The sequence below is a fragment of the Myotis yumanensis genome, unplaced genomic scaffold (assembly GCF_028538775.1).
Source record: "Myotis yumanensis isolate MYYU_CA2020_CCGP unplaced genomic scaffold, mMyoYum1.0.hap1 SCAF_16, whole genome shotgun sequence".
NCBI lineage: Eukaryota > Metazoa > Chordata > Mammalia > Chiroptera > Vespertilionidae > Myotis > Myotis yumanensis.
Window position 1 is genome coordinate 52,346,651 of NW_027223767.1, and position 20,366 is coordinate 52,367,016.

Sequence of the window (20,366 nt, forward strand, 5' to 3'; positions counted from 1 at the left end):
CCCGGAGGGAGGAAGGAGGCCCAACCCCGGGGGAGGGGACGGGGGCCAGAAGCATGAAGTCAGACCCTGAGAAGGGCCTCTGCCGGGCGGATGGCGGACCGGGCGGCCAGACCCGGGAATCCTGCCCTTTTGTCAGTTGCAGTGACAGAAAAGAATTGTTCGGGAAACAGTAACTTGACAAGAATGGCATCCCTGCCCGCAGCCCCAGCCGCCCAGAGCGCGGCTTCTCCCAACAGGATGGCTGCCTGGCAGGGCTCAGGGCCAGGGGGCACCTGCTTGGTGGTGGCCTTGAGAGCCAAGCGGGTGGAGGGGGCACAGAATGAGGGAGAGGCAAGATGGTAGGGTCTGCACCCACTCCAGCCCCCACCCACTCAGCCCTGGTTTTCCGGGTTGGGGGGAGCTTTGAGCTTGGCACAGTTCAGTGGTTAGAAATAAAGGGGAAGGAAGGCCTGGCAACTGTTTGAGTAGAGAAGGCATTCCCCCCCCGCCCCCCCCCGCCAGGCCCTGGTGCAGGTGACACCGTGGGTTGCGGAGCCGCTGGCGCTTCTGGTCTGTGAGGAGGAAGAGCATGGGGAGGACAGCTTGGGGAACGGAGAGGCCTGGGCTGTGGGAGCCATGGAAGGTCTTTGAGAGAGAGAGTGCCCAAGCCATGGTGGGGGTGGCTTCCGGGCTGAGGTGGGGAGGGCGAGGTGGAGGCCAGGGCTTGGCTGTGGCAGGCGAAGCCAGGGCACCGCACACCCGAGCGAGCGTCTTCGGCCTGGCCCTGCCCTGCCCGTGGAGGTCACCGTCTGGTGGAGACCAAGCCCGCAGTAGCGGGCAGACAGGCAGCCCTGCCCAGAGCAGTGAGGGGAGGCGGGGCGGCAGCAGGAGGGACGAGCGCCTCTGGGCAGGCGGACCTCGGCTCCAGCAGCCAACCGTCCTCTCTCCCCCTGGTGTGCCCCGCGGCCCCTGGGGGCGGGGACCCTTGGCCTGAGTTTGGCCTCGGCCTGGACGAGCATGGCCCCGCCCGCGCTTCCACGATCCCCCCCCCCGCCCCCCGCAGTGGGTGTTCCGAGGCAGCGGTCCCGACAGGAGATCGGGCTTCCTAGGTGGCGACCCCTGCCCGTCAGCAGGCTCCTGGCTGGGGCCCAGCAGCCCTGCGCAGCCGTCCCTGCGGCCTGCTCTCCCCGTCCTGGGGCTGTCCTGTCTGTGGGCACCGTCTGGATGCCTCACCTGAGCCTCCTCACCTGGGAGCCAGGGCTTTTGTCTTGTTAGCACCTTGCCCTGGGCACGCAGCGGGCACCTTGCCCACAACTCTGGGGGCTTTGCATGTGCTGTGCCCTCCAGGGACCCTCCCTGCTTCCACCCGCCCCTCCTCAGCCCCCGGCCCCAGTCGCAGCCTCAGCCGGGGCGGGGCACCCTTGGCCTCGGAGAGATGGAGAGCTCAGAGCCGGGCTGGGGAGGGGCGGGCAGGGGCGGGGCAGCAGCAAAGGAAGTGGGTGCCTAAGCCAGGGTGGGGGGTGGGGGGACAGCAGGGACCCGGAGGGGAGGACGGTCGGAGGCCAGGCTGTGAGCTGCAGGGGAGGGGCTCAGCTGGGTTTCCACGAAGCTGGGACCTTCTGAGCTGTTTGCAATTTCACTTTCCAGAAAATGAAACTGAAGCGGACAGTGGTCACGTGACCAGCGGCTGGGAATATAGGCAGCGCTTCGACTCGCGCTTCCAGCTCTGCGGGCGCCGGCGGCGGCATGGAGTGTCCTTCCTGCGGCCATGTCTCCAAAGAGGACGCGCCCAAGTTCTGCTGCGAGTGTGGGCGCAGGCTGCCCCCCGTCCCCGGTAAGGCTGGGGGTGCAGGTTGTGGGGGTGGTTGGCCTGGACCTGCCTCCTTTCCTGGAAGTGGAAACTGAGGCCAGAGGGCGGCCGGCAGCGCGCCTCCGGGGCCACAGGGAAGCCCGCTCGCCAGAAGCACTTCCCCGAGCAGCTCCGCCGCTTCTGCTGGAGGCACCTGTTGCCTGTTAGGATTCCATCTCCTTTCTCGGGGAGAATGTGAGGCTCCTGCCCCCTTGGGAGTGGAAGTGTGGCTGAGCTCAGGGGATGGGGTGTTGGGAGGACGCTGCATGGAAGTGGGAGCCCAGGCACAGGGCTGGGCGAGGGTGGCCGGCGGCGCCTCAGGGTGTCAGCGCGGCAGGTGGGTCCACCCGCTGACTTTCCACTCGGCATCCTGATGCCTCCTCCCCTTGGGCTGTCGTCTGCTCTGTGGGGCCCTCGCCCGCTCCGTGGGTTCTCATGTCCTGGCAGCACTGGGTCAGTCCTGCTGGCCCAGAGCCGTCACCTAGACAGCGCTCGGGGCCTCCCCACCCAGTGTCTGAGGAGCCTCTCCATTTCCTGTTTCTGAAGCCCAGCTCCTACCCACCCCCAACCCATCCCTCAGGCCTCCCACCTGCCCTGAGCCGGGCGACCCACCCACCCCTCCAGTGCCTCAGGCCCAACCCCCAGCACCGACCTCCTCGCCTTCCCTCCCGCACACCCCATATCTGTTCCCAGGACCCGCTGGCTGCGTGGGCAGAGCCTGCCCAGGTGGTATCTCCCCCCCGCCCCCGCCCTCCTGCCATGCCTCTCAGAGTAAAAGCCGCAGGTCCTGCCTGAATGTCCCTCCCCTGCAGCCCCTCCCCCGCCCGATGGCCTCCAGGCCTTCCTGGGACACATGCTGGCTCTGACCCCAGGACCCTGGCTGTTCCTGTGCCTGGACACACCTCCCCTCCCTCTGGCCTTTGCTTCGCTGTCTCCTCCCCAAGTGCCCCACCCACTGGGGCCCGAGCTTCCTGTCTCCTCTGTCTGTCCTGTGGCTTCAGGGGAGACTTGCTGTCTTGGCCGCTGCTGTACCCCAGGTCCCTGGCGATGCCTGGCGCACAGTAGGTGCTCGATAGACAACTGCTGTGGGCCTCAAAGAAGGTCCGTGGGCCCGTGTATTTTGTAAGCACGCCGCTGTGTGTGCATATGTGTGCACCTGTGTGAATGTGCACGTGTGTGGGGTGAGCATGTGTGTGCACGTGTGTGCATAGTGGACAGACGCCGCAGTCCCAGGCCTCCCTGCTCCCGCCTGGTGACCTCCAAGGATGCGCCCTGCAGGGGTGGGGTGTTTGGGTCGGGTGCGCAGGTAGCAGACACTGTGCTGGGGCTCGAGGGCAGCGGGAGGGGGAGGTGTGGGGGGCGACGCTTCATGTTGTGCATTTTGTTCTATTGATTTGCTTCTGGGGCTGACCCCTGGGGAGAAGCTCTGAGGGTCACAGACCAGTGGCCCTAGGTGGTCGGCGAGTGTCCGCTCCCTCCTTAATCCCTCGCTGTCCAGATGCCCGGTCACGGCGTGGCTGAGCACCTGGGGTCCCAGTGGGATTTCCACCCGCAGGGCTCCCCAGAATGGGGACGTTGGGATGGCAGGTGTTGGGGTCCAACCCCAGCGGGTCCAGGGGTCCCCAAAGGTGTGGATGGAGTTGGCGAAGAAGGAATGACACGGAGACAGCGTTCAGTTGATCAGCAGCCTAGCCAGGATCTCTAGCCAGGAACTCCAGCCAAGTTCTGGTCAGGATCTCCAGCCAGGTTTTGTCTTGGATCTCCAGCCAGGTTCTGTCTCCATGTTCTCTCCCTAGGTTCTCTCTCTCGGTTCTGTCTCTAGGTTCTGTCTCTAGGTTCTGTCTAGGATCTCCAGCCAAATCCTGTCTCTAGGTTCTTCAGCCAGGTTCTCTCGCTAGATTCTGTGTCTAGGTTCTGTGTCCTGTTGTCTTGTTACATCTGTATTTATACCAGTTGATTCCAATCCTATCAATCTCTATTCCAAAGGTTAGGGCGTCTCTTATCTCCATTCCAGGGAGTAAAGATTATGTAGCTTAAGTGTGATTGTTTGTAGTTAAAGTGATTAACTACCCGCCTGGCACTCAGTTAAGGGGTTGTATTCCCTCCCTAACTTAAGGGAAAAATCCCTACCTGGGGAAACAACCTTTCTCGGAGAGGTGACCTTGGTTAAAACACATAGCGCCAAGAAGGTGAGCAAACATATTAAGAACAGTATGCCATATATGCCAAGTCCCTTGAAACATATGCTGTGCAGATGTTTCTTCCCTGCAGCGACTGTGTCAAGCAGCAAGGATGGACTGGCTCTGGTGCTTCAGAGACTCAACAAAATAGGAGCCAATCCTGCCCGGCCCGTGTGGCTCAGGGGTTGAGCCGTGACCTATGAATCTGGTCACAGTTCGATTCCCGGCCAGGCACATGCAGGACAATTCACAGGGAGGCAAACAGGTGTTTGCCGGGGCTGCAGAGACGGTGGGACCCGGACAGGACGGGGTGCAGGCCCCGCTGGCCCCCCCCCCCCCCCCCCCCCCAGCCTGGACCAGGCCCTCTGTCCAAGTCCCTGCTGCCGGTCCAGGGGCAGGAAAAGCCGCCCCGGATCTTTGGTTTTGAAGGTAATCGGCCTAAAATAATGCTGGGGCGGAGCCATCCTTGGGGTGAGACCCTGCTCCTTCCAGCGGCCATCCTCCCGGCCAGGCCAGTGGCCACCCCAGGGCCCCGGCCCCCGGCCCCGCAGGGCACAGCCACGCCCTGCATGAGCCCTTGCCTAACCCTCTTCTCCCTCTGAGCACAGAGGCCTTTTGTTTTGTAAACTATTTATATGTTTTTATTGATTTCAGAGAGGAAGGGAGAGGGAGAGAGAAACATCCATGATGAGAGAGACTCAGTGATCGGCTGCCTCCTGCACGCCCCGCACTGGGGATGGAGCCCACAACCCGGGCCTGTGCCCTGACTGGGAATTGAACCCTGACCTCCTGGTTCATAGGTCAACGCTCAACCCCTAAGCCGCGCTGGCCGAGCATCATTGACCTTTTTGCGGGGTGAAAGGCGGGGGTCTCTCCCCTGCTGTCGGGAGTGGCAGGTGCTGGTCCTGGTCAGTCCGTGGGGGCGCACAGTAGGGCCAAACACCCGCGCCTGAAGGAAGAGGCCTGCCTGGCTCCGCTGGCCCCTGAGCACCCATCCCTCGGGCCAGGGCTCAGGGCCACAACCCGGGGAACACACAGACTTCCTGTCTGCCGGCTCCTGGCTTCCCACCCCTGGCCCTGCCTCCCTGTTCACAGAACAGAAAGTGAAAGCAAGAGGGAGCGCTGTGGAGGGGGCGGGTATGCGCAGACAGACCTGCTAGGACCCCGGGGTCTGGGGGGGTCTGGGGGGGACGGTGTGGGGAGGGCACATGGAAGGGGAATGTGTGGCAGAGTCTCAGGCCGCCCCAGGCCGGGGGTGGGGAGGTGGCGGGCTCTGCCAGGCGTGATGTTGGGCTGCCCTCAGTGGAGGACTTCGAATGCCAGTCGAAGTCAGCATTCGAGGGGCAGGGAGTTAGGGGGGCCCCTCCCCACCCCAAGTCCCCACTGCCAGTGCCCCGGGGACTCAGGTGGGACTTCCAGGGGGACCTCTGGTGCTGGAAGGTTATGGGGGACGGTGAAGCTCTGGACAATACGTTTCGTTCTTTTTAAAAATATATTTTGTTATTGATTTGAGAGAAACAACAATTGGTTGATTCCTGCACGCCCCCTGCTGGGGATCAAGCCCACAACCAGGCCTGTCCCCTGACTGGGAATCCAACAGGCAACCTCTTGGTGCCTGATCGACACTCAACCACTGAGCCACACCGGCCGTGTTTTTTTTTTTCCTTTCTGCATTTTCTACATTTTCTTGAGAACGCCGCAGCGGGCGGGAGGCGGGCGGGGGGGGGGAGATCCTGGGGCCTGGGTGGCTGCTGTGTCCAGGAGCACGGTGTGTGGGGGGCGCTGGGTCTGAGCCGGCTGCTGTGTCCAGGAGCGCGGCGTGTGGGGGGGCGCTGGGTCTGAGCCGGCTGCTGTGTCCAGGAGCGCGGCGTGTGGGGGGCGCTGGGTCTGAGCCGGCTGCTGTGTCCAGGAGCGCGGTGTGTCGGGGGCGCTGGGTCTGAGCCGGCTGCTGTGTCCAGGAGCGCGGTGTGGAGGCGCTAGGTCTGAGCCGGCTGCTGTGTCCAGGAGCGCGGCGTGTGGGGGGCGCTGGGTCTGAGCCGGCTGCTGTGTCCAGGAGCGCGGTGTGTGGGGGGCACTGGGTCTGAGCCGGCTGCTGTGTCCAGGAGCGCGGCGTGTGGGGGGCGCTGGGTCTGAGCCGGCTGCTGTGTCCAGGAGCGCGGTGTGGAGGCGCTAGGTCTGAGCCGGCTGCTGTGGGGGGGGGGGGGGGGGAAGGGGGTCAGGCTGTCCTGGGACGCCACGTGCGTTCCCCTGCCGTCGGGCCTGCGGGCAGTGGCTGTAGGGACGGAAGGTGTTTCCTCCCGCCCAGGTTCCTTGGCTGGTCCCATAAGTAAAGCCATAGAAGTCAGGTTAGCGAAGCAAACCCCCATGGAGAGCAGGGACCCTCCTCCCGTGGGCCCGGCACAGGCCACCCTGCAAGCTCCGTCCCCAGCGGAAGACAGGGGTGTGGGGTGGGGTCGGCGACCGGGAAGGCCTGCAGCTCTGGTAATTGCTCCCAGGGATGGGGTCCCCTCCTCATCCTGTGCAGGTTCCCCGCACGTCAGTGTCCCTCCAGAGGGCACCTTCCCTCACCTTCAGGGCGCCCGGGCCGCCAACCGGGCGGATCAGTGAACAGAGCGTCGGCCTGTGGACCGAAGGGTTCCGCGTTCGATTCCAGCCAAGGGCACCTACCTTGGTTGCAAGCTCCTCCCACTCCCTCCCCCCCATCCCCCCTGGCCCAGGCCCTGGTCGGGGCATGTGCAGGAGGCAACCCATCGATGTGTCTCCCTCTGTCTTTCCCTCTCTCTTCCACTCTCTCCAAAATCAATGGAAAAATATCCTCGGGTGAGGATTAAAAAAAAAAAAAAAAGACCAGCTCAAACGAATATTCCAGAGGGTGACGGCTCTTCCCTTCCCTGCCTTGTAGACTCTGAGAACGTCCCGAAGGCGACATCGGTGCCTGAGTGGGAGGAGAGTGGACTGGAGCTGAAGGAGGATGGGGCTCCCCAGGTGACGTCGGTCCCTGATGGGGAGAAGGAGAGCGGACAGGAGGATGGGGCCCCCCAGGCGACGTCGGTACCCGAGGGGGACATGGAGAGCGGACAGGAGGATGGGGCCCCCCAGGTGACGTCGGTCCCCGATGGGGAGAAGGAGAGCGGACAGGAGGATGGGGCCCCCCAGGCGACGTCGGTACCCGAGGGGGACATGGAGAGCGGACAGGAGCTGAAGGAAGAAGGTGGCCCCCAGGCAATGTCGGTGCCCGAGGGGGAGATGGAGAGCGGACAGGAGCTGAAGGAGGACGGCGGCCCCTCCTCATCGCTGGGCTCCAGTGACCAGCAGGCAGAGCTGGCCCAGCCCAGCTCCCAGTCCTGGAAGAGCCAAAAAGTGAGTGCCGGCCCCGGGCGTCCTGGTTCTGCCACCGCCGCTTCCTGCCGTGGTTCCCCAGCTGCCGGCCATGGTGCCCGAGTCCCCACATCACCGGCCCCGGAGCATCATGGGCCCTGCAGGCTGGGTGGCAGAGCGCCCCTCCCCGTGCCGCTGCGCGGTCTCCGGGGCCCTGTCTGCTGGGCTCCGCCTGCCGTTTCCTCCCACCAGCCCGGGCCTGCGGCTGTGCTCTGCCCCCGGGTGCCCGCCCCTCTGTCCTCTTGGCATTGACGGTGCTGACCCCCAGGTGCCTCCATGCTCCGGGTCAGGGCGGGCACTTGGGAAATACCTGGGAGGCGGTTGCCTCCCAACAAGCATCAGCCCCGAGGGGCTCCTGGGTCAGGGACCAGGCCAGGCTGTGGGCAGTTCCTGGACGGGTTCGGGAGGCTGGGGGCAGAGTCTACCCTCAGCCCAGATGGGGTGTCCTGTCTGGCCCTCGGTGGATGCTCCTAGTGGCTGGGGCGGGACCCGCAGCAGGAGGCGCTTGGGGTCCGTGTGTGTGAGTGGGGTGGGGGGGTGGTAATGTGGGGTGCATGTGAGTAGAGGTGTGCATGTGTGGTGGACGTACGTGCTGTGTGTGAGTGTGGGGTTGTATTGGGGATGTGTGTGCTTGTGTGAGAGTGTGTGTGGTGTGTATACATGGATAGATGTGTGCAGCCCTATGCAGCCATGTGCAGCCGTGTATAGACTTGTGTAGCTGCATGCAGCTGTGTGCAGCCGTATACAGACCCGGGCAGCCCTGTGCAGCTGTGTACAGCGTGCACAACTGTGTGTAGCCATGTGCCATGTGTACAGCCATGTGCAGCCATGTACAGCTGTGTTCAGCCTCGTAACCCCCCTCCATCTAGAGAACATTCCAGCCCCCAAAGGCTCCCTCTTGTCTCTTCCATCAAAAATCTGCTCACTGAAAAGGAAGCTGTTATTGCACGTCAAGCCCACACGAAGGGCGTTTGTAACAGACGCGGGCGACAAAGTGAGACCAATGCCCTTCCCTTCAGCACAAACACCGCTCAGCTGGCGGGTCTCCCGGCCGCCCCAGCCCCATGACCCCGCTTGTGGCCACTGTCCGGGCGTGCGCTCCTACTGTGCGCATTTCTGGCTCCTGTGGGAAGTCGCCACAGTCAGAATGGTCCAATGGAAGACCACGCTCATTAGAAAACATACATATGTGTACACGTATGAGGAACACGTACACATAAGACGTACACATAGACACCATGGTGAAACTGGATTTTTGTCAAGGGAAGGTTTAGGTCTTCACCCCACGCCCTGCGCATGGCGCATGCCAGGCCACCTGGGTGTGCGCCCCTCCCCCCACACTGTATGCTGAGAGCCGCACGTCCGACCTGGTTCTGGAAGGGCCTGCGGCAGCTCCCGGGAAGCACGTACAGTGGGAACGAGAGAGAGCAGGTCAGAGGGCGACGAGGAACTGCAGCCAGAGGAGCCCAGCCCGGCAGGACCTGAGCTCGGACCGCGCTGAGGGTGCGGCCCGGCCCCAGGGAGAGGAAGCGCGGGGCCTTCCGGGAGGCAGAGCTGCTGCAGACGCGGCGGCCTCATGTGCAGACTCGCTGGGCGCCTGTGTGCCGGGGATTGTCCTGGGTCCGGACACGGCAGCGAGCAGAGCACACGGACTTCCATTCTAGAGGGGACAGGAGACAAGCAAACGGGCATGTCGTGTTTGTGAGTGTGCGTGCGAGTGCGTGTGCACGTGCGAGTGTGCATGTATATGTGTGCATGTGCGCGTGGTGACATGAAGCAGGTGGCAGCTGGGGAGCCTGGAAACCGCCCTCAGGGTTGCCCAGGGCGGCCGTGTGTCGTGCTCGTGATTGTAGACAGACGTGCAGGAGGCCTGCTCAGGGTTCTTGGGAGATTCCAGGAGCTGACCCAGAGCGAGGCCACCCACCCCATGCGCAGACGCACCCCATGTTCTCCCACCTCCCTAACCCAGGTCACTGGCCTTCGGGGTCACGGGTCCTGAAGGGACTACTCAGCCCTCAGCTCGGAGCCTCACACCTGCTTCCATAGCTGGGGACTCTTTGCCCCGTGTAGGGCCTCCTGGGGGCGCCGTGTGCCCGGGCCGGCGGGGAGCCACTCCGCCTGCTCCCCAGCCCCAGCCTCTCCTCCGTTTCGATTTCTTGCACAGCATACGCTCCACACGAGACTGAGTCCAGCCGCGCGGACCTGCTCGCCGACGGCCCGCACCGGCCTCGCGGGGCTGCCCCCCCAAGGAGGCCCCATGAGGTTGTCGGCTGCGCTTAGGCCCACTGTCCCCCACTCTGTCCACCACCCCGTCCTCTTGTGTCTCAGCGCCATTCTTCCCAAGATAAAGAGGTGGCAGGTACCTGGCCGGCACGGCTCGGTGGTTAAGCGCCGTCCAATGACGGTTCGATTCCCGGTCAGGGCACATGCTTGGGTTGTGGGCTCGATCCCCAGTATGGGGCGTGCAGGAGGCAGCCCATCCATGATTCTCTCTCACCACTGATGTTTCTCTCTCTCTTGCTCTCCCTTCCTCTCTGAAATGAATACAGATGTGTGTGCATATTTAAGTTCTGGGTTTTAAAAAAGAGATGGCAGTTCCCTCGGGTGTCAGGTGCTGGTTGAGCTACACTTGATGTTCGTGAGCAGCTGAAAGGACTGGGAGGGAAGGTGGTGAGTGTGGAGTGCACCTGGGAAGTGAAACCAGCGTCTCTCTTTCTGTCTAGAGCAAAAGGAAGAAGCAGAAGAAAAAGAACCAAAAGGCGTCCGTTTCCAAAGGGCTGGAGTCCCTGTCCGCCTCCCCCTCCACGCCTGGTAGCCTCCAATCGCTGGCGGACCCTGGGGTCCAGGACGCAGCCCCGCCCCAGAGCCCCGCTCAGCAGGGTGAGCCCCCCAGCCAGCCGCTGGGCGGAGGGTGTCCGCAGGGCCAGGCTGCTGGGGCCGCAGGGGCCGCAGGGGCAGCCTCGGCAGGAGAGTCTCCAGGCAGCGCAGCACCCCGGGACCAGACCCCAGGAGGTGCCCCCCCAGGAGGGAAGGGCCAGGAGGGGGCCGGGCCCCCCGCCTCCGCCAGTGGGAAGGAGGGCGCTGCCCAGGAGCACCCGCCGCCCATGCTGCAGGGGGACCACTTGGAGCCCAGGAATGAACCGCCCGCCATGGGGCAGCAGGCCGCGCCCCCCGCTTCCGGGGTGAGTTGTGGGGAGACAAGGACCAGAGGGGCCTGGCTGCACAGTGTGGTTCCAAGGTCGCCTCTTGGTCTGGGCGGGGCGTCCTCTTCTGGGGCTCGCTTCTGGGAACGGGCGTGGGAGAGGCTGCCCTGTTCCCTAGGCCCCCGACCCCCCATCACCCAGCCCCCGGCCCCGCCCCCGAGCCCCCATCACCCAGCCCCCGGCCCCGTCCCCGAGCCCCCGACACCGTCACCCAGCCCCCATCACCGAGCCCCTGGCCTCATTGTCACTCGGTCCCCGGCCGTCACCCAGCCCCTGGCCCTGAGCCCCCATCACTGAGCCCCTGGCCTCGTCTCCCAGCCCTCAACCCCGTCACCCGGCCCCCGGCCCCGTTGTCACCCAGCTGGAGGCGATGCTGACCCTCACGCCGTGGATTCCGTCTCCCTGTCCGTGTGGTCCTCTTGGCCCTAATGTTTGGTCTTTATTTCTTCCAGGCGACTGACGCGGCAGCCAAGCTGGTGGAGCCACCGGAGGGGACTGAGGTCCAGAGTGAGACGCAGACACTGAAGCAGAAACCGAAGCAGAAAGCGAAGCCGCCCGGCGCCCCTGCCAGCCCCCCTGCCGCCCCGGAGCACGGCCAGGTGAGGGGCTTGTTCTGTGGGAGGCGCGGCGGCGGTCTGTCCACAGCCGCTCCATTTGGCCGGTCCTGCCACTGCTCCTCTTTCGTTCGGTTACTCACCCATAGGTGCCGGCTGGAGCGGGAGTGCCCGCCAGGCCTCGGAGCCCTCTCTCTAGAGGAGAGAGACGGCGTGGGGAAGGGGCGAGGGCTGAGGGCAGCGGGTGGGGCCCAGGGGCCATGGCCGGGAAGGCCTCGCCCACGAGGGGTTTCTGTGATCGCCTGAGGCAGGCCCCGGGGAGATGGGGCCGTGTCCCCAGCAGAGGGAATGGCAGGGGCAGGGCCCGAGGGACCAGTAGGAAGCCGGAGCCCCCGAGCGATGCGGGGAGAGGCCGTGGTGGGGGCGCCCAGACCCTCGCGGGCAACCTTGGAGGCTGGTGTTCAGGTGGGGGCTGGTTCCTTGTCCCAGGAAACTGAACCCAAAGGCAAGGCTGCCGTTTCTGGGGAGAAAGCCAAGCCGGGAGACGTGAAGAAGCCTGACCGGGGCCACGGGGGCGACTCGGCCGCCCCGAAGGGCGACGGGGCCCAGAAGGAGCTGAAAGCCGACACACAGGAGGTGCCGAGCAGGTAGGGCGCCCAGTGTAGGGGTCCGTGGGGGCCGCGCGGTGCCCGCCCCCGGGAGGCAGGCCCAGTGTTCACCAGCCCCACAGGCGTCCCCAGGCTCTGGGGGAGGCGGGGAGTCCCCGGGGTCCCGGAGGCAGCGCGGGCCTGGGCTCAGGAAGGAGGCTGCGATGTCCGAGCGCTAGCCAGCCCCCACCCCAGCACTTCCCGGGCCGATTGTCCCCTGTCCTGCACCCACCTCCCACCCCGTGGAGGGGCGGCGAGGGGACCCACCTGCGGGCGGTAGGTCTCAAGTGTCGATGCACTTGAGTTTTGCTGGGTGCGTGTTAATGCAGGAGAAGAAATACAGTTACAGGTGTGCACACATGTGCATGTTTGTGCACATATGAGTATGCGTGCACACGTGCATGTTTGTGTGTGCATGAGTGCACGTGTGTATTGTGCACGTGTGTGCATGTGTGCTTTGCATGTACATGGCTGGATAGACAGTCGGGTGTAACGTGCTTCCTGGCGGCTCCCCTGCAGCCCCCTGAGCCCCGGCGAGGGCGTCACGGTGTTCTTCCACGCCATCCTCTCCAAGGACTTCAACTTCGACCCGGACCAGCACCAGCTGTTCATCCGGGGCGGAGAAGAGCTGGGGACGCCAGGATGGAGGCTCAACGTGTGCGAGCTGCACGCCACCAAGTGAGTGCCCGTCTGTGAAGTGCTTGTTAGCGAAGGTGGTGGCATTCGTTTCGAGCAGCTCTTCCCCTCGACGCGCTTGCCCTGCGTCCCCAGGCCCTGCTGCCGCCCGTCAGTCCCGTCTGGGGACCAGCCGGCGTCCAGGCCTAGCTCTCGCCCTGCGCTCCACACCGAGTTTCAGAAGAACGAAGACTTCCGGGAGGCTTTCCCGATGACCGGGCGGTGTCCCCTCTGTTCTCAGAATGTTAGACACGCACGGGGTCCTCGTGGAAGGCAGCGCTGTGCTGCCCAAGCGGCTGCTGGACCGGCCTGCGCCCTACAAGTACGTGGTCGTGAACAGCAAGGCCACGCTGTACGAGTTCATCTACAAGCCCCAGGACAAGGAGAGCAAGCAGCACGTCAACCGCTGCCTGCACCTGCGGTCGGCGCTGCTGGGCTCCGGAGGTGCGTCCCGGGGTGGCCGCGGGCACAGGCCTCCGAGGGCGGGGGCTCCCGGCTGGGTCCTCACTGCTCGGCGGGGCCCCACCCGCGCCGTGTACAAACCTGAGTTTGGAAGCGAGTTTCCATCAGTGTAGCCTGAGCGCTCACGTAGGAGAGGAAACGAGGGAGGGATTTGTCGTGAAGGGAGGAGAGGAGAGGAGAGGCAGCTGTTGAGCGAGGGGCTGGGCGGGAGGCGCAGGAGTGGGGGCGACAGGGGCAGGAAGGGGGGCCCTTCAGGGAGATGTCCACAGGCGCTGGGAGTGAGCGTGGCGAGGAGCGTGGAGAGCCCCACCTGCCGCCCCACCATGTGGTTGCTCGCGGCCACTCTTGCTCTTCATTTCTTATTCTCCGTTTTGTCTTCTTTTTCTTTCTTTTTAAAATATATTTTTATTGATTTCAGAGAGGAAGGGAGAGGGGAAGAGAGAGAGAGAGAGAAACGTCAACGATGAGAGAGAATCATTGACAGGCTGCCTCCTGCTCACCCCATACTGTGGACTAAGTACCGTGATCGGGAATTGAACCGTGACCTCCTGGTTCGTAGAGCGATGCTCAACCCCTGAGCCATGCCGGCAGACCATTTTCTTGTTTGTATCATTAACTGCCTTCCGTGTTTTTTTGCCGTGTTTTATACTCACCACATGCTGTCGAGTGCGTGTGTCTGCGTGTGTGCGTGAGCGTGCCTGTCAGCCGGGGCCGAGGGCTCTGTCTGCCTTGTCGCCTGTACCGTCCTTCATGGGGTGGGCATCTCGTGGCGCCGTTCCAGTGTAAAAGGGTTACCCCGAGCGAGCGTTTTCCTAGGGGCTCGGGTGCCGGCTCACCACGGCACTCCCTGTGCGGCCGGCCCGGACGGCGTGGCCTCCATCTCGCCTCCCCCGTGCGGCGTCTGCATGCCTGTCCCCAACCCAGCCGGCTCCCCACGGGCAGCCCCGGCCGCTTGCCTGTGAGGGGCACCTGCGGGAGCGAGGCCCTGCCCGCCCGGCCAGCCCTCGGCATGTCCTCCCTCCCCTCCTGGGCTCACTCCGCTACTCCTGCTCCCGCTCCCCTAGACTGGCACCAGTATGACGACATTATTTGCAAGCGGCCCGATGGGAAGCTCCGGGAAATCTGGAATAACTTCATGGACCATTTCGTGGACCAGATGAAGAAGAACGTGAAGGGGAAGCAGCTGGCGGCTTCCATCATGCTGGACCGCGTCCTCAGCGTCCTGCAGCCCTGGAGCGCCGTCAACCTGAGCAGCTTCTTCACGCAGTTCCGCCAGTTCTACTCCGTGGTCAGCGAGCCCATGGTGTACGAGGCGCAGGCGCAGCCCTGGACCTCCCTGAACTACCCCAAGGAGCAGGTACGGCTCGGGGCACTGCCACTCCCTCCTCCACCTTCTAGCCACAGCGTCACCCACCTCCTAGTGGCCTGGGGACCCGGGGTGCAGTGGGCAGGTGCGGATGGGGGAAGGGGGCGGGGGTGGGGGGACCTTCTGCCCCTTTTCTCTGAATGCCTCCTCTTGGGAATCCTTTGTTCTTCCCATTGTCTTCCTCCCACTGCTGGCCCCACCCCCCCACTGACCCACCCACCTGGCCACCCCACCACCACTGGCCACATCCACCACTGGCCACACCCACCTTGCCCTACCCCCCCACTGGCCCACCCACCTTGCCCTACCCCCACCACTGGCCACACCCCCACCACTGGCCCCACCCACATGGCCACACCCACCACTGGCCACCCCACCACCACTGGCCACACCCACCCGGCCCCACCCCTCACCTCGCCTCCACACCTGGAGTAGAAAGAATGGATGGAGCCCTCCTTCCTGCCTCTCCCTGGGCACTGGGGTGGGGCCTGGGCAGTTCTGAGACACACCTGGGCCCACAGCTGAGATGAGGCTGAACCACTGTGAGCACCCAGGCCCTCCCGGAAAGCCCCTTCCCCGTGCCGGGGTCTTCAATCCCATTATCGGGGTGGCCCCCGGAAATCCAGGGCAGCTGGGCCCGGAGAGGGGCTGCTCGATCACAGAGCTGTCCCTGCCCCTCGGGCCATGGCCTCTGCCGGGTGAGGTGGACCTCGGGGCAGCGATGGGGCAGCCCGGATGGCTTCGGCTCCACGGCCCTGTCCGTTTCCCCTGCGTCAGGTGAGGGCGCACCTGTGGGAGTGTTTGCAGAAGCACATGGCGCCGTTCCTGGAGAGGCGCGAGGACACGCTGCCCCCGGACGCCCCCGTGAGGAGGAAGCTGAGGATGGGCCTGATCGCCCTGCACGTGGCTGAGGAGCTGGAGCTCCCGCTCTCCGGGCGAGACCTGGGCGCCCTGTGCGACCTCCTGTGCGCCAGCGCCTGCGCCAGCTCCGCCCGCGACCTCCTCGACGACCTCAGCCTCATCTTTGAAACACATCGGAGGTAGCGTGTGTGTGTGTGTGTGTGTGTGTGTGTGTGAGAGAGAGAGAGAGAGAGAGAGAGAAACGATTTTATAGCCACTTTAAAAAAAAATTTTTTTTTAATTGATTTCAGAGAGGAAGGGAGAGGGAGAGAGAGAAACATCAATGAGAGAGAATCATAGACCGGCTGCCTCCTGCACATCCCCCACTGGGGATGGAGCCCGTAACCTGGGCCTGTGCTCTGACCAGAATCGAACTGTGACTTCCTGGTTCATAGGTCTACGCTCGACCATTGAGCCACGCTGGCTGGGCCCCTTCCTGTTTAAAAACTTGCTTTATACTTAGACTGACGCCAGACGCCCCGGCCCACGTGCCAGCCTGCCCCGGCCCTAGTGGGGATCACTCAGCCACCAGTGGAAGTGGCACCATCGGGAGTTTGCTGGGGGATATTCGGTGCCCACGGCGTTGGGGGTGACGCTGAGGGTGCCTCTCTCCCGGGGGATCAGCCACTCCCAGTGGCCTGCCCGCCCTGGCTCACGGCAGGGCCTCTGTCCTGTTCCCAGGTGGCGAGAGTACCTGCTGAGGCTGTGCCACAGGAGCATGGAGCTGGACGTGGGCTCCTGGGTGGGCACCCTGCCCGTGCTCCACCTCTGCATGGGGCCGCGCCCCCCGGCCCGGCAGCCCGGGACTCAGCCTGAGGACGTCTGGGCGGCCCTGGAAGGAATCTCCTTCTCGGAGTTCCGGCGGAAAAGGGCACATGAGTAAGTGTGGGCTCCCCTCCCCACGTGGTCTCGGCGGGCCTCCCACTTCTAGGGAGCGAGCAGTGCGTCTCCTCATAAAATGGCTTCGTTAGAAAGTGTGAGACATGCGATGCGCAGGGGACACCCCAACGCCGCCCGCACCTTCAGGGCCCACAGGAGCGGCTCTCAGGGAGGCCGGGGAACGCAATCTACAGGGCAGACGGCGAAGCCCGTTTAAGCGCAAACACTGAGTCAAAGTCAAAGGAAACGCGAAGGCAGACGAAGGACAAGAACACGGATGCAGGCGCCCGTTGCCTCGCAGCCCCGCTGGCACTGCCTTTTGTCCGAGAAACTGTTCCAAGTGCACACCCGCCCCCCCAAACCGAGGGGTCCGGCCTCCGGCCTTATGGGGAGGGAATAGTGACCGGAGGCAGTGGTCGCTCCTTTGCTACTATTGGGCCCCGTTGAAATGAGAGTGCGCGTGCATCGTGGGGAGCAGGCCCTCGTGGCTGTTAAGGGGTGGGTGGGGCAGGAGGCCGTGGTGTCGATTCAGCCCCGAAAGGCCGTCCTGCCGTTTGCTGCAACCTGGATGAAACCTCAGGGCGTGAAGCCAAGTGAGAGGAGTCAGACAGAGAGGGACAGAGGCTGTCTGATCTCACTCATCCGTGGAATCTAAAAAGGGCTGGGGTGGGGGAGCGGCGGCTGTTGGTCAGAGGTGCAGACCTCCAGCTGTAAAGCTACACAGCAGGACTCGTCAGTGGGGCTGCGCGACAGAAGGGAGTGGATCTCAGAAGCTCGCCACCAAAAGGGAATGACCACAGGCCTGGGAGTCACGATGCAACAATCCACACCCTGCTGCCCCTTCCAGGGACGCAGTTACCTATCAACCAGCTCTCAGTAGAGCTGGAAGCAATGCTGACTTCTTAGTGTTTTTGTTGTGAAACATGCATAACCTAGGATTTACCAGGGTCACCGTGTCCGTGCACAGCTCAGCGGCGTTAAGCACATTCACGGGACACCCCGAGCCTTGCCCGACGGACACTCCATCCCTGTGAAGGGCTCACTGCCCCCCCGCCCCCATGCCTCCTTCTGCTTCCTGTCCCGTGGGCGGGCCCAGCCAGGTACTCCTGCCGGGGGAGCCACCCTTGGTGTCGGGTTGTTTTCAAGGTGCATCCAGGTGGGTGAATCCTTAACGTTATTGTTTCCTTTTCATTCAATCCATCTCTTAGCACCGACATTATTTGTATTTATTTAAATGTATTTTTATTGACTTCAGAGAGGAAGGGAGAGAGAGAGAGAAACATCAATGATGAGAGAGAATCCTGGATCGGCTGCCTCCTGCGCGCCCCTCACAGGGATTGAGCCCGCAACAGGCCTGTGCTCTGACCTCCTGGTTCCTAGGTCGACGCTCAAACCCTGAGCCACGTGGCAGGGCCACTTTTTTTTTTAAAATATATTTTATTGATTTTTTACAGAGAGAAAGGGACAGGGATAGAGAGCCAGAAACATCGATGAGAGAGAAACATCGATCAGCTGCCTCTTGCACACCCCCTACTGGGGATGTGCCCGCAACCAAGGTACATGCCCTTGACCGGAATCGAACCCGGGATCCTTCAGTCTGCAGGCCGATGCTCTATCCACTGAGCCACACCGGTTAGGGCTGTAGGGCCACTTTTAAAACCCGAGCTTCCTCGATGCTTCGTCCAGGTCTGCGTGGCCCTCAGCGCCCTCCCCGCCCCTGCTCTCCCTCCGCAGGAAGGAGCGCTTACTCCAGTTCATGGTGGGGAAGAAGCACCTGCTGGATGCGGACGAAGCCCTGTTCCAGTCCTGGTTCAGCCTGCTGCCCCTGAGCGGCCTGGACACCTACCTGCAGGAGTTCACCGACTACCTGACTCGCTTTCCGGCGCGCGTCCTGGACTGTCTGCAGGGCACCTGCTACCGGCTGCAAGGACTCAAGGACGCCTTCCTCGGAGACCTGGAGGTCTGTGGCCTGCGGCGCCGAGGGCTCGCTGAGCAGAGGCCCCCAGCCCGTTAGCGTGCAGAGCCCCGCTTCCTCCTCCCGGGAAACCACGGGGGCTCCTTCCAAACAGTGCGCTGCGCCTGGCGGCACGGCTTGGGTTGACCTTGGACCCGTGAACCAGGAGGTCATGGTTCAGCTCCTGCTCAGGGCACAGGCCCAGGTTGCGGGCTCGATCCCCGGTGGGTCTCTTTCTCTCTCTCTCTCTCTCTCTCTCTCTCTCTCCTTCTCCCTCTCCCCCTCTCCCTCCCTCTCTCTCTCTCTTCCTCTCTCTGAAAAAAATTTTTTTTTTAAAAAGGAAGAACCTAATCCCTTTGGCTCATTGGCTAGAGCATTGGCCTGCGGACTGAGGAGTCCTGGGTTCGATTCCAACAAGCCCCTCATGTTACTCCTGGGAGATCAAGTTTAGCACCTGAGCGCCTTGAAGCGCTCCCGGAGGACGGCGCGCGGCTCGGCTCTGTTCTCGCGGGGATGTCGTCCGTTTCAGCGGAGACTGCGGCGCCAGGAGTAACGGCTGCTGTTTCTTTCCTTCGCCCCCAGGACGTTGACCGGATGCTGAAAACGCTGCTGCACCTGCTGGACATGTTTCAGGACCAGTAAGTGGCGAAGCCCAAGGCCGCCGCCTCTGCCACCATCCGGGCCCCACCCCATGCACATGCCCCTTCCTTTGAGTTATGCGTGTGATCCTCCTGGTTTTTGTTGTTTTTTAAATATATTTTTATTGATTTCAGAGAGGAAGGGTGGGGAGACAGAAACATCCTGCAGGCCCCACACTGGGGACCGAGCCCGCATCCCGGGCCCGGGCCCTGACCAGGAATCGCGCCCCGGCCTCCTGGTTCGTAGGTCAACACTCAGCCACTGAGCCAGGCCGGGCCGTTTGCTTTCTGTCCTGGTCGCAAGTTGGCGATGGGCTGGGGTTGCCCTGCGGTTACGCTGTGCACGGGCCCAGGAGATACCTCCGCTCGGCGTCTACCCGGAAGGACCGCGCCCTGGCGGCGGGCGCTGTTTCCCGTTTCCCGTTTCCCCGGGCCCCGTGATTTCCCGTCACTCTCTGCTGCGCAGGGTCCTCGAGGCGCCCTCGGTGCCGTCCTACCTCACCGTGTGCCTGAAGCTGCACGAGGCCGTCTGCACACTCGCCAAAGGCCCGCTGCCTCACCATCGGCCCGAACTGCCTGCCTTGTCTGCAGAGATCGTCTGCCGCGTCATCAGGCTGAAACCGGTGGCGGTGAGTGGGGCCCGGCCCGCACGCCCCGCGGCCACGGAGTGTCCCGTGCCCTGCTCACAGGGGCTGGGCCAACGCCGGGACTGGGGGTGGCCCAGACGCCGCTTGTCACCCGCTCGGTGCCGGCTCCCCGCGGCTCTGTGCGTGGAGGACGCCGTGTGACCCAGGCACCTGGGCCCCGGGCTCCTGTGGGAGTGGGGAGCTGACGCGCAGATTGTCAGGTGACTGGGCAGTTACAGAGCAGAGCAGGTGGCCGGCGGCTGTGACACCCCCCAATGCACGTCCACGGGCCATCTTTTCCACTGAGCTTTTCCCTACACTTTAAAAAATATGTATTTTTATTGATGTCAGAGAGGAAGGGAGAAGGAGAGAGAGAGATAGAAACATCAATGATGAGAGAATCATGGATCGGCTGCCTCCTGCACGCCCCACACTGGGATCGAGCCTGCAACCCGGGCCTGTGCTCTGACTGGGAACCGAACCCTGACCTCCTGGTTCACGGTCAACATTCAGCCCCTGAGCCACGCCGGCCAGACTCCCCTCCACTTGAATGTTAACAGCAGCAGAGGCCGGATCAGGACGAGTCTCTCTCCCTCCCTCCCTGCCTCCCCTTTGCTAACAGGACTCTGTGGAGGCGCAGGGCAGCGACACGGGAACCAGGACCACCGTGAGGGGCGTGGTCCAGGGAGCCCTGAGCACCACGAGGGCGTGGCTCGGGAGGGCGTTCAAGCAGAACATGTTCCGCAGCTTCTATGCCGCATCCGTCAGGTTCACCTACAGTGAGGAGATCCAGGTGAGCTGCGACCCCAGCACCGGGCCTCAGCGGGTGACCATCTTGGGGGAACTCAGCGGGTGTCTGCGTCCTGGGGGACCTCAGCGGGTGCCCGGCCTGGGCCTTGGGCCCCGCCCCCCAGCGGGATCTGCAAGGCCAGGCGCTGGTCAGGCCGCCGGCTGGAGCCCCTTGGGGGCAGACCTTGTGGGGAGGCGCTCTAGGGCAGGGCTGGGGGCACTGGGGTCTGACTCAGTGCTGAGGTTATGGTGAAGTTTATGACCTTGGACGTGGAAGGAAAGGGTGA

The 20,366-nt window shown here is 63.5% G+C and overlaps 1 protein-coding gene across 4 annotated transcripts in view; it reads left to right on the forward strand.

The window, feature by feature from the left end:
* Positions 1-1,549: 1,549 nt before the first annotated feature.
* RNF213 (ring finger protein 213) overlaps positions 1,550-20,366 on the forward strand; it is a 76,464-nt gene continuing 57,647 nt past the window's right edge. For 2 of the 4 annotated variants that reach the window (XM_070394831.1, XM_070394832.1), the window contains exons 1-13: positions 6,521-7,368; positions 10,110-10,568; positions 11,042-11,188; positions 11,633-11,790; positions 12,310-12,468; positions 12,707-12,909; positions 13,992-14,284; positions 15,071-15,333; positions 15,875-16,072; positions 17,807-18,032; positions 18,609-18,664; positions 19,131-19,293; positions 19,913-20,083. In XM_070394831.1, the coding sequence (XP_070250932.1) occupies positions 6,811-7,368; positions 10,110-10,568; positions 11,042-11,188; positions 11,633-11,790; positions 12,310-12,468; positions 12,707-12,909; positions 13,992-14,284; positions 15,071-15,333; positions 15,875-16,072; positions 17,807-18,032; positions 18,609-18,664; positions 19,131-19,293; positions 19,913-20,083 (3,054 nt within the window). In that variant the 5' untranslated portion in view covers positions 6,521-6,810. Of the gene's footprint in view, positions 1,814-6,520; positions 7,369-10,109; positions 10,569-11,041; positions 11,189-11,632; positions 11,791-12,309; positions 12,469-12,706; positions 12,910-13,991; positions 14,285-15,070; positions 15,334-15,874; positions 16,073-17,806; positions 18,033-18,608; positions 18,665-19,130; positions 19,294-19,912; positions 20,084-20,366 lie in introns of those variants that run through there. The other 2 variants (XM_070394834.1, XM_070394835.1) reach the window with 2 other exon arrangements.